The 12,546-nt window shown below is 44.9% G+C and overlaps 1 protein-coding gene across 1 annotated transcript in view; it reads left to right on the top strand.

The window, feature by feature from the left end:
• Window positions 1-12,276, top strand: part of LOC119459658 (Fanconi anemia group I protein-like) — an 82,870-nt gene extending 70,594 nt beyond the window's left edge. The window contains exons 24-31 of the mRNA XM_049666316.1: window positions 639-766; window positions 847-1,024; window positions 1,419-1,594; window positions 2,679-2,795; window positions 6,770-6,829; window positions 6,935-7,030; window positions 7,095-7,202; window positions 12,088-12,276. Coding sequence (XP_049522273.1) covers window positions 639-766; window positions 847-1,024; window positions 1,419-1,594; window positions 2,679-2,795; window positions 6,770-6,829; window positions 6,935-7,030; window positions 7,095-7,202; window positions 12,088-12,198 — 974 coding nt within the window. The 3' untranslated portion in view covers window positions 12,199-12,276. The remainder of the gene's footprint in view (window positions 1-638; window positions 767-846; window positions 1,025-1,418; window positions 1,595-2,678; window positions 2,796-6,769; window positions 6,830-6,934; window positions 7,031-7,094; window positions 7,203-12,087) is intronic.
• The last annotated feature ends 270 nt before the right edge of the window (window positions 12,277-12,546 follow it).

Below are 12,546 nucleotides of genomic sequence, written 5' to 3'. Positions count from 1 at the left end.
GTAATGGGTTCCGTCGTAGCTGTGGTGAGCTGCTTTGAGCAAAAAGGACGCCTTGAAAGGGGAAAATTGTAGTCCACCCTAATTGTAGCAGAAAGTTACAAAGAAACCACCCCGGAAAGGCCTTTGTCCTGGGTTCGAATCCCGGATCAGGACTAATTTTTCTTCAACTGCGAGACTTTCTTTTTGAAAAACTCGCATGGGTTTCCTTTGTAGCTTCCTGCTACAATTCAGGTGGATGCCAATTTTCCCCTTTCATGTAATTTCCTCCACCTTGCAGGCCTCCGTAGAACTGATTTACCAGAAGAAACCTTGTTTTTTAATACAGTGGTTCTTATAATGCTGTGATGTTATATTACAATTTCAAGTTTTACTGTGATATTTAAGATCTGAAGCAAGAAAATGAGTACGCAGTTCTAATGAGTACGCATATCAATTTGTTCTCATTCGAACCACTTAAATAGCTTGGTGATAATAAGTGTGCAATTATAGGTATGTGTTTTCACAGCTCTATGCTCCCTTTCTTATACACTTGAAATGTTTGTTCAGGCTTTGTCACTTCTTTCTTCGTGTTTATGTGACTTTGGTGGACACCAGACATAATGGTGTATTAAAGAAATGGTTGTCTCCCACCTCACCAGCCGACCCAGCCGTTGCTCGCAGTCTACTCTCATTTTATCTTACTGTGAGTCACCAGACACATGACTGTCTCAAGAACTTTGGCAATGTTGCTGTCAGCTTTCATTACAACCTTGGAGATGTGGATGAGGTATGTCCTCCTTACTTTATCATCTGATTTCTTTCAATTAACTCTATACAATACAAGTTGTACTTTCTTAACTTTTACAGGATGTGGAGCTCTCCACTAAGCAAGTGTTCGGCATTATCAATGCCAAGACAGTAGCATCAATGGTGCCAGCACTTCTCGAGCACATCCACAAAGTACATGAGCGTATTGACTGGTTGCTGGCACTTCTCAGGTCCTGTACTGCTTTGGAGGCACATATGAAGGACTGTGACAGTGAAGGTATTGTTTTGTGATTTGGCTTTTCTTTTTGTGACCGCATAATGGGTTGCTGCTGTCATTTAGCTAACCTAGTCTTCTACAGGTTGCCATGCACTAACCGTGGGGCAAATTTAAGCTCTTAAAACCTTTTTTTTCTTAGGTTATTAGTTCAAATGCAGTGATTTGCTACAAGTCTTCGTTCTCAGCCCATTATTGCTTCAAGTGCAAGTTATCGGCTACTAATTATATTTACTTTTTCTTCTTTTTAGAATGTAAAAATTGTATGTGTGCATGCATGTGGGTGCATGAATGCATTTCTCTAGTTATAGTTCTTGCACGGAAGATATTTTCCCTGTTTATTGCTAGTTTTATTTGGAACAATGGATGTGACACTGGATGTTCCTTGCACTGTTAGATTCTGCAGGATCTTCAAGACAGGTTCAGGAAGTGGGTCTGTGCCGGCAGCTTGGCTACCTGGTGGCAATCTTCATAGAGCTGACTCAGTCTCAGCTGCCAGCTGGCCAGTGCACTGAGACTGTCATGAAGCAGCTCACTAGGCTGTACAATTCACTCGCTGGCCTTAGCAAACTGGTACAGTGAAAACATGTTGCTTGTTCAATGAAAATGCAAAAACTGAGGCAAATCGTGTCTGCTTTTGTTAGCACAGAAAGGGTCTTTGGGATGCAGACTGAGCATGTAGTTTCGCGCGCAAGCGTAGATGGCCCATCTTTCAAATCGGCTAGATTATGTTTGAGGGAAGCAAGGGCCTGAGGTGGAAAGCGCCTGGAGGTGGAGAAGAGAATCGCCGCATTCGCGTCCTTTTCGTTTGTACTTCGACGCCGCGGTGTTTGCTTTGCGTGTTCGCGTCGTCTCTTCTTTTTATGTGTAGCAATATGTGCTTTCCCTGTGGCGCACCAAGCGTCACACCGTCGAGATCACTGTAGCGTCCGCGACCGCATTTGTTTCCTTTCTGTTTGTGCTCTGGCGCTGCGGTGCTCGCTGTGTATGTTCGCGGTGTCCATACGCTTGCGCATAACCAGCGTTCACGAAGTGAAACGTCCCTGTAACTTTTTATTCTCTGTTAGCACAGAATGAGTATTGACGATGCCTTGGTGACCATGACATCACCAACGTCTGAGTACTTGTATGTTAGTGTTTGGAAATGTATATATCCCCACTTACTGCAGTAGCATGCGGCGGTGATTTTTGGCAGTGGATGGGACGCTATATGCTGCTCACTGTGATTTATCGAATGCAGTTTGCACATCTTTTCCTCATACTTCATAAACATTTGCAAAAACAGCATTCTGCTTCAGTTTTAGGGCCGTAGTCTTTAAAGCAACCACGAAAATAAACACTAAAATGACCAAAAACTAAAACTGCAACATGGGGGCAGACCTTTTTAACTTGAAGCAGATTTTGATTTCTCTGAACAACCCCTTCTTCCCCCAACCTCACTTAATTATGTATTTTTTTCCACTTTTTCTACTTCTGTGGACTAAAACCAACATAGCCTATTAGTATTTCCAAGTTATGAAAAATACAGGCACTGACTTTCCAGGCAGTCTGTAGTCAACAGAGCTTCAAAATTCGTCAGGGTCCATAGCTTTACATTTTTCAATTAGCCTAGCTCACTACTGTTGATCATTTTATTTATTTGTACAACTCTTTGCAGTATCTGTCACTCTACAGCTCGAAGTTTGGTAGCTTCTGCAGCAAATATGAAAAGCTTATAAAGCTTGCAGCCACACAGCTTACACCAAATGTCTACACAATGATCACCTTCCTCCAAGTGAGTACTGTGTCCAGAGAAGCACATTGCAAGTTTTGGTTTGCACCAGTTATGTTTGGTTGAGATTTGAAGAGTGATTTGCTTACATTTACTTGAGCACCTCACATGCATCAATGTGAGGCGCACTTGAGGCCCATCTTCCCATTTCTTTTACACGTATACACAACCATCTTTGTGTTCCCCTTTCCCATTTTCCTGGTGTAGGGTAGCCAACCGGACGTTATTCTGGTTAACCTCCCTACCTTTCTTTCTTTCTTCCACCTCCTCCTACACAATCAAACAGTGGTGTTGGATGGGCTTCGTTGTAGTGAGGGCAAATGTTGTGGGCACAGTCGCTTGCCACCAAAGTACTCTTGGCTGAGTGCGTACCAGCACTGGTCATTTTGCATATGTGAAAATTAGGAACAAGCCCCTTACTCATTGCCTCGCCCTTCTGACACCATAGCAACAAGTGTAATGCATGCTGCATTAGTTTCAATTATACAGTAGAACCCCGCTGATACATTTTTCACGGGACCGTAAAAAAAAAAAAGAAAAGAAAAAAAAACAACGGTAAGAGCCGGGAGACAGGAAAAATTGAGAAATGGGGGGGGGGGGGGAGTAGTGTTGAACTGCACACAATATTATTTTAATTCTTACGTGTGAAAAAAAGTTGTAGTTTCGCCCGACAGCCGAAGTATCGATTGATATAGCAAATTAGTACACATCTATACAAAGTAAGGATAGTATATCGTCCGCATAAACTTTTAAACATTTGCTTATTAACTATATTAACAAGCATGATGTCAGCACCCACAGGCAAACATGAACACATCACACTCGATGAGCGCGGACATGCGCTGTGAAACGCTGGAGTGAGGAATTTAAGCGCCGCTGCAGAAGCGAGCAAAGTGACCTTTGTGCTGTTGTCTATCGCTTCAACGCAAACTGAGCGCCGAGAACACACAGCACGCACATAGCTACGAGCCGCCGACGCACCTACACTGCGGAGACTCTGCCCCCAACGCAGATCGCTTTCAAGATACGGACCGTGCGCTGCCGCGCAGTACGCTACTGATGCCGGAGCACAACGCTGCCCGCTATCCCTCCCCCCTCACTCCCTCGCCGGTGCCTCGAGCGCAACAGATGAAGGCGCACTTACTCCCTGCTTTTCTTTCTTTCGCGCGCGAGATTTAGACGCGGTCGTCGGCTCCCCTCCACGCTTTCACTCCCACATGCAGCATACGGTGCGCGGCGACGGCTTATCGCCCTTGGACTTTATATGAAACATCTATGAGCCAAAACCAATTTTCGGGCCGCAACGCGTCAAAGACACCATCTTTAGATTGCAAATACGGATCTCAAGGGCCATACTTTTGCTGGCCAAAACCGAAAATACATCATAAGTGTTGCCCCCAGCACTTTGGGCGGCCAATGCCATCGTCAAGCAACCAAGCCAAGCGACATGAAAAGCCAAAATTGCCGCTTCGGCCGGCGCGGGGTGGCAGTTCGCAACGTATGATGTGGGAACAGTCCCACAGTTGCGACGTAACAGCGGGGTTGCCAATGCATTGGGTTCTATGGAAGCTGTGCCAGGATCGGCCGAAAACGACGTAACAGCCGGGAAAACGCAGCACCCGGAAACGTAACATCGGGGTTCTACTGTATTTGACCAAATGTATGAACGCCTTTAGTGGGACCTTCTGGGCATCTAGATTTTCCTTAGGCAGCCTTTATTGCACACATTGATAAGAATGCTGTTCTTCCATACTTTGGCCCGGCAAAAATAGTGTCATGAAAGTGAGAGCCTTCTTTAAAGCAAAGCGCACAAAAGAAAAACAGAAAATTAGTAAAAATCCTTCTGGTAATAGATTTCGCTGTTCCACTAGTTTGTTGGAAACCTGTGGAATTGAAAATTCCAATATGTGAACCATTTCAGCTTAAAAAACATTTTGAGCTAAATTTAGTATCTTATACTGAGCTTCATAGAGCAAGGTTTTGTACTGACATGTGCTCTTATTTTAACAAGGAAGGGAACTTGGCAATAAAAACTTTCCTTGTATCATCTTAGATGTGGCTATCTTGACTTGTCCCATTAATTTTGTAACCTTCATTATCTACTTACCCTACCACTGCAGTCATGGGTGCTGAAAAAAGACGCAGATGATAGCATTTGCTATTCTACTTAGTCACAATATTTCTCGCAATGTTAGCATTGTGCTGCACTCATATGATAGAAGTACTGGAGGAGCCAGAAGACCAGTATTGTTCGTAAGAAGTTTGTATTGAATGATTTTTTTGCTGGTAATTATTCTGTTTTGTACTGGCAAATTGGAAAATGAAGATCTTATAACTCTGTTTTTTCACATTGTTGTGCACTTGACTTGTTAATTAGGCTGACCTTACCACAAGTTTGAGCGCTCCACCACTGCAACAGTGGCCGGTGGTGGTTGTAGATTTGGGCAAGATGAATGCCAGCTGTGGCTGAAAACTTGGGAAACGCCCCTGATGGAAGGGACACGGTGCTAGCTTTGATGCTTGGTTATCGTTGGGGTATGAAGTCCCCAAGCTGTAGGGTGGTCTATGAGGGGCACCATTATGGAGGGCCCTAAATAATTTTGACCACTCTCATGCACCCAAATTGAGGTACGCAAGAATTTTCCCATTTCCCTCCCATTCAAATGTGGCCACCCCGGCTCGAATTTGATCCCATAGCACCTAAGTAACCATAACACATAACATGTCTAGCTTTGTTAAAGGGACCCGGTCTGAAACGATTTTGACGATATTGTACAAACGTGCCAAGTCGGTAGGGTGGGTTTTTTTGATCATTAGGAGACAGATTTAAGTGCCCCTCGTAAAGCATGTAATTTATTATAAGGTTTTAAAAATGTGCATCACTACCGATCGCAGTGGCACCACTCCCCTGCGTTTTCAACAGCCCCTTCCCATGCTACAATGGGGGGGGTGAGTGGTGTCACCCGAGCGAGTGATCTGATTGGGTACCCAAGTTACGTCATCGGGAATGCATGAAGCATGCTGCTGCATTAAGCGTATTTTTAATGGCATATGTATACATAGTAATTTGTGTGCTCTTAAAAAATTGCAGCAGAACCCGTCTCACGATGACTGTCGATAGCGGTGCAATAGCATTGAATCAATATAGCGACAAAGCATATTGCTACCGTTGAAGCAAATTATGTATGAGGTGTTTACTGCAACGGAACTCCTCTTTCTCGCTTCCCTAGGAACACTCGGCGCCATCTAGCGCCGGCGCTTCGAAGCTTGCGCGTGGCCTAAATGCATGGCAGGCCAGTGCGTGGCGAACGCTGAGGAACACGTTATGCGGCAACTGTGCTCCCCTCTCGTGCTTATTTCTAGTGGCAGTAGTTGCACTGCCGAGAACTTCACGCATAGTCTTTGAGACGAGAAGCGCGACACTTTAATTTTAATTGAAAAAATTTTATTTTATAGATTCTAAAGTAGAGACATTATAAATAGCCCATTTCACCACATTCACAAGTTAGCGGCAGCGCTTTCTTATTCCGCTGACGGCTACAAAAAAATCCTTACAAGCGATCATAAACGTATGTGTTTATTAGATATTTACATGTTATCAGGCGGTCATCAAACCGAAGTACTAATACCAGAAACAGCTACTGTCTAGTTTGTACTGCATATACGCTTGCAGCAATGTGGTGAACACCCATGGTGGAATCCATCTCTTTTTGCTTCATATAGTGCAAGCCAGCAAACATTGTGCTGGCTTGCGCTAAAATTTAATTGTATTTAAACATCAGATAATTTAAAGCAGTTCTTTATGTCATGCCAGGATTGAATTATTGAAAATAACTAATGACTATTTTTGCCACAGATACATCTTCTGGTTTAAATTTCTTTAGCTTGGATAGTCTGCTTTTTGTTAGTACTATGATCAGTGTATTGTTTTGAACTGTTCAAGTGCTCTCCACCCCCACCCCAAACTTCTTCTGCAGAATGCAGAATCTGAAAGGGAGCCAGCGAAGAAAAAACCACGCAGAGATGAAGTGCAGAAGGTGGGTTCCTGACATTTGAGGCGTGCTTCCGTTTCTGATAAATTTGTACATTTTTGAGTGATGCTTTTGTTTTCACATTCTTGTTCTTTTGTCTCCCGCGTTAAGGCTGCAGTTGCAAGGGAACTAAGTACCATTCCATCCCTAATTTATGCTATTGAACAACATGAGAGGCTGCTCATCCAGTTGGTGAAGAAATCAAAGGTCAGTTGGCTTATGCCCGTTTCAGGCATATGCATGAGTCAACCTGTATGTGCTACCCATGCAGGTCAACCTTATGGAGTTTGTGAAGATGAGTACTGCTCGAGACTTTCGCATTAATTCAGCAACAGTACAGGCTCGCCTGGAGGAGTCTGCAGATGCCACTGGCAGTGCGGTAGGCACATTTTTGTTATCCGTTCTACTTATCTCCAAACATACAACTTTGGACGACATTATTTTGCAGTATTAATGTTTACTCCATTGTTTTCTTTAATTTTACTGTCTTGTGTGTTCCCGAAAGATAATATACTATAGTAGACTTCCGTTAATTTGATGCCAGGCAATTTGATTTTTCGGTTAATTCGATCCCGACCAAAGGTCCCAGCTGGCACCCATGCATTTCTATGGGTGCAAACTTTCATTATTTCGATCCTAAAATTGGCCTTTGCCAGATAATTCGAACTTGACCAGTCAGCACTCATGCGCCTGACCCCTATGGTGACCCCAATAATGGCCCCTTTAGTGCCAGCATTTGTCTCAATGGAGCATGACAGTAAATGCGTTGAACACATGTCATCTCCCATTGAAAACGCCTAGTTTTAGCCTGCCCTACAAAAATTTTCAAGCAATAACCGCAGCTCACAATGTCTGATTACGGTATTTACCAGATTGTAACATGCTCTTTTTTTTTTTTTTAAAGAAAATTGAGACGTAATTGCCTGTGCAGCGCAGTCGGACACAGAACCAAAACCGTCGTCGCGGCTGTCATATGCCTTTTAGCATAACACGGATGTATTGCGGCAAATCTGACTTAAGAAAACCAGCTGCCTATGTGTAACACATAATAGTCCCCTGCTAAGTTTTTAGAGCGCAACTCTTAAGCGCCCGTTCCTGCGGGGAGCATCCTCGGAGGCGGCAGTGTAGCCAAGCAAACGAGCTCAGCGAAAGATAAAAGCCGCGCTGAGGGGGAGGAAAGCGGAGAAGAGGGTGCAGCACAGCCAGCAAGCGGAAAAAATGGCGCTGGAATAGTGCACATTGTGGGGGAGGTCTCTCAGTGGCAGTTGCTGTGAATCATGCCAACGCGTCACCCACCCGCTGGCTCTGGCTATCTGCAGATTAGCGAGGCAGTCGTGCCACACTTCGCTTCGTTTGCAACGTACCGCACGACACAGACTGTTCGCGCCAGCCAATATATAGCGAAATGAAAACACGTGTAGAGCTGCACTCAAATTTCGCATTAGGGAGTGTCGTAATCATCGGTGAATTTTTTAAACTAAGAAATCAGGTACCCATTAGATTGCTACTTTGTTTTGGAGCCTTAATGTAATTTCTACGTTGGTTTTCTACTTCGGACACATAAAAAGTGGGCGCGTATTTGATTCAGGGGTGTGTAAGAATACGGCAAATTCTGCCAAATGAATCAGCTGAACTTATTTAATTTAACCCGCCAGATAATTTGATCAATTTCGCCAGTTCCTCCAGGGTCAAATTAATGGAAGTCGGCTGTACTGGTCTTTTAGTTGTTTGTGTGTGTGCTTGTGTGTGTTTTCCCAATTGTAAAGCATGTACTGATACTTCTGTAAATCATATTGCCAAAAAGAATGTGGGATGCTATTGCAGTGACAGAAAGACCCTATATAAATGAGCACACTCCTGCCAACAGTGTACTTGTTTACTTGGTGTCCTTCTGTATGCATGTACAGTGAAATCTCGATGATACGAATCTCACGGGGTCACGAAAAATATTCGTATTAGCCGAAATTCGTATCGTCGGTACACAAAACTAGCTAAAAAAGAGTCAGAGGTGAACTCACTCAGGCCCACATATGTAAAAAGCATTTACAGTATAGACCACTTATAACGTAACCGTTTATAGTGAAAAACTGGCTACAACGCGGCCTTTTCCGGCTCCCGTTTACCCTCCCATAGAACTCCATGTATACGCAAACCGCTTACAGGGCAGCCGCATGAGACAAAATACCGGTTTATAATGTGGCTTCCGCGGGAAAATCTCGCCGACGAGGGCGGTAGCGAGCACGCTTCTCAACGAGGTGCGCCCACCGATGGGAGAGGAGATCAACGAGGGCGATGCGGAGGAGGAGCATTAGACGTGGAGCATGACTCCAAGGGTGATAAAATCGTCGCCGCGCACCGTATGTGTGAGTGAAAGCGCGCGGGGGACGTGCGCCTTCGCGAAGAGCGAACACACAGCGAAGAGCAAACGCGACTACCGTCGCGCGAAAGGCCGTGGGGGTATGGGAGGGAGGGGAAGGGGGGGGGGCGACGCTGTGCTGCGGCACCAAACGCGTATCTTGCAACCGGCGGCAAGGGTAACTGGCGAGACAATCTCCCACGCGAAAGGAGCAAAGCCGGAAGGCAGCGCGGGAGGGAGGGCGGCTTTTACTCTGCCAACAAATGCGTTCTTGTGCTTTGCGCCTGTGCCGGCTGTCGGTGTTGTCGCGCGCACCGTATCTTGAAAGCAATCTCCACACGGCACAGCTCTGACATACTGCGGAGGCGTGCAAAGGGGGAGGGTCAAGATTTACACTCGATCAGTCAGGCCGGTGTCGTCAGCGAAGCTCAGTAGCGCACGGAATAGCTTCGCGTGACTTGACGTGCAGCCCGAGGGGTGCAAGATTTCCTCTGTTGTCGAACAGGGCAAGCCGTGCGCGCGGTAGATGCGGGCGAGGGTGGCGCGCGCCGTCGAGAAGGCAGGGCACTCACAGAGTAGGTGCTGCAGCGTTTCAGAAGCGCGGCAGTCCTGGCAGAGGGGCGAGGGGGCCTCGCGGAGGCGATGCTTGCGCTCGGCGGGCTAGACAGAACCGGTCCGGAGTGCGAGGAGGAACGCGCGCTGGCGCCGTGTCCGCACCTCCGCGCCAAAAGAGAAAGGGAGAAAGCGCGTGACTGCGCGCTGTTTTTTTTTCGTGGCCGTCGGTGGGGCGGCGTTTATTCGTATCAACCGACGCGGGCCGGAAATCGATTCGTAACAACCGTTCTCTAGTGCGTTGCAAAGTAATGGGGCTCGGCCGGGACCACAGAAAAATTCGTATCATCCGGAAATTCGTATTAGCCGTGATCGTATCATCGAGATTCCACTTAGTTTATAGCCAGTAGTGACAATCTGACAAGAACCAATTAGCTCAGCTTTTTATTCCGTTAGTTGTTGACCTTTAATGAAAGGTGCTTAAGTGTCCACTGAAAACATTTTCTTAGGGAACGCAAAGGAAAATATTAAGTCGAACTAGATTGAAAGATTAGGCTTTCGTAATAAAAATGGGTCATTTGTAGCAAGAACAGAGCTTTTACAAGCAAGAAAATAACGAAAATTGAAAAATCGGAGCGGCACAACCTATTTAGGACTATGGTACTTCCCCTGTGACGCTCAGAACTGCCTGATTCAGAGAGAGTCGCAGAGAGAGATTATAGGGATTATGCCAGCTTGTCCATTTTGACGTTGCGATCCAAATTGAGAAGCAGCAGCAGAACCCTCAGCAGCAATTTTCTACACAATAAAGCCATCTATTGGCGTGTAGAAAAGAGTGATAAACTTCTAATGGAACAATTTAATCGATCTAACTCGGCTGAATATTTTCCTTTAGTGTCCTTTAAATTTTTTTGTATGCCCAAGGTTTCAGCTCCTGGAAGTTAGATTGGAGTTAAAGACTGTTTGTGGTTGGTCATGAAGTTGGCCATGATGCACATGCCAGGTAGAGTAGTAGACACCCCATAAAAAGGGGGCGGTGTGTGATGCATTGAATATAGCTATGGAACAGGTGCTCTTTTTATAAAGAAAAGTGACAATCTCTTGATTCTGCTGCTCTCTAAAAGCAAACTCCGCAATGTTAGTGAGCTCCGCAATTCCAGGCTGGCGATTTGGGCTAGTTGGCCTAAGGGCTCATTCACATTGGCAACTCGCAGAGGTCGCGCAACCAAGTTGGTCACAAAACCACCGATCGTATATATGGCTGCAAATGGTCGCTTTGATTGAAAAGTGACTGTTTTAAGTTAGTCTCTCGCTGCTCGATCACTGGTGTGAATGAGCCTGAAGTTCCTGGGCGTGAATGCAGCCCAAAGCACTGAAGTGTGGAAGAAGTGGTTAGCGGAAAGAAAATTAGCAGCGCTTGTGTTTGTATATCTTTCCGTTAACCACTTCTTCCTACAATTCGGTGATTTTCGATGAATTCCAGGTTGCTTTCTCCAGTATGCCTCATAAGATATTGACTTATGCACTGTTGATGACTTATGCACTTCAGTGAAAGAACAAAGCATTAGGCAAGTAACTTTGAAGGGTCCGATTAACCCTTCAGCCATAGACAACTGCCTAGTGCTCTGCTTAACAGATGCTTAACTTCATCCTCAAATCCCTTCCTTAATCCTCAAACTTCAGCAGATGCTTAACATCTGCTGAAGTTTGAGGATTCTGTTGTGAGGCATTATTATTACATCATCTACTCAGTCTTTGTGCTTCCATCATTGGAAAAATGAGCAGCACCACACATACTGGAGGACATATTTGGGCATTAAATTTGCCACCTCTGCCTGTACTTTCATTAACCTTCTCGAATAGAGGATAAGTCTTGAAAAATTAGTTGATTTCAAATGATAAACTGAATCTTACTGCTCGTCCAATATTACTGAATTCAGCTTTTTAATATTCTTGAAAAATAATTGATTGTTTTTATTGATTTCCTGTAGTGCTTCATAAAAAAGGACAAAAAGCTAGTCCTTATGTAGTCATATGGGTGAAAATTGTGCCCTTTGCATGGACAGTAGTAGGTGAACTGTGTGGATACGGGGTATAATTAAGGTAATAAATAGGCACTTGTGTTCATCTAGTGTCAGAATGAAGCCACGGATTCATTCGCCTAACACTTTCATCGGTTCTGCATTCTGTTCTGCTTTCAAAGTCGTGTACCACTAGCTCGCCAACGCTTGTTATTGCACCAGAAAACTATAACCAAGAAACTGCTCAGAGTACTGTGACAGTGTACAGCGGTGTTGCAGTGGCATACATCTGGTATTGAGAAAAGTTACTCGAGTCCGCGTGATGTCTGTCCCAGGATGAGGACAACGCAAGCGTGGCATCCACAGGCAGCTGTTCAGCACCGAAGTCTGGTACCGCAAAACCAAAAAGCAAACGTCTCCGTAAAGCCCCAGGGAGCAAGAAGTGACAGTTGCGACATAAAAGTGTGACATGTGAACTGCTGAAAATGTATATGGTTAATATAAATGGCTTTTATGATTGTGAATTAGATATTTTATGTCAAATCTTTGCTAGTGCGATGGTGTGAATAGATTGAATTCACCATACTCAACTATTTCATGCCTATGGTAGTATCTTCGCTTACAGTGTACATTGTAACACATGGTTAGGCTAGACCATGGTCCTAGATCATGGAACAGTCCTAGCTAAGGCACTGTAATCTCAGCATGGTGCTTGGGATGGTTAGGTGTGGGGTAGAAGTTGAAAATATGTGCACTCCTAGCTGCCTTAGCCGCCAACCACAGCAACTTGGAGA

This window comes from Dermacentor silvarum, chromosome 1 (assembly GCF_013339745.2).
Source record: "Dermacentor silvarum isolate Dsil-2018 chromosome 1, BIME_Dsil_1.4, whole genome shotgun sequence".
Lineage (NCBI taxonomy): Eukaryota > Metazoa > Arthropoda > Arachnida > Ixodida > Ixodidae > Dermacentor > Dermacentor silvarum.
This window is presented reverse-complemented; position numbering and strand designations above follow the sequence as displayed.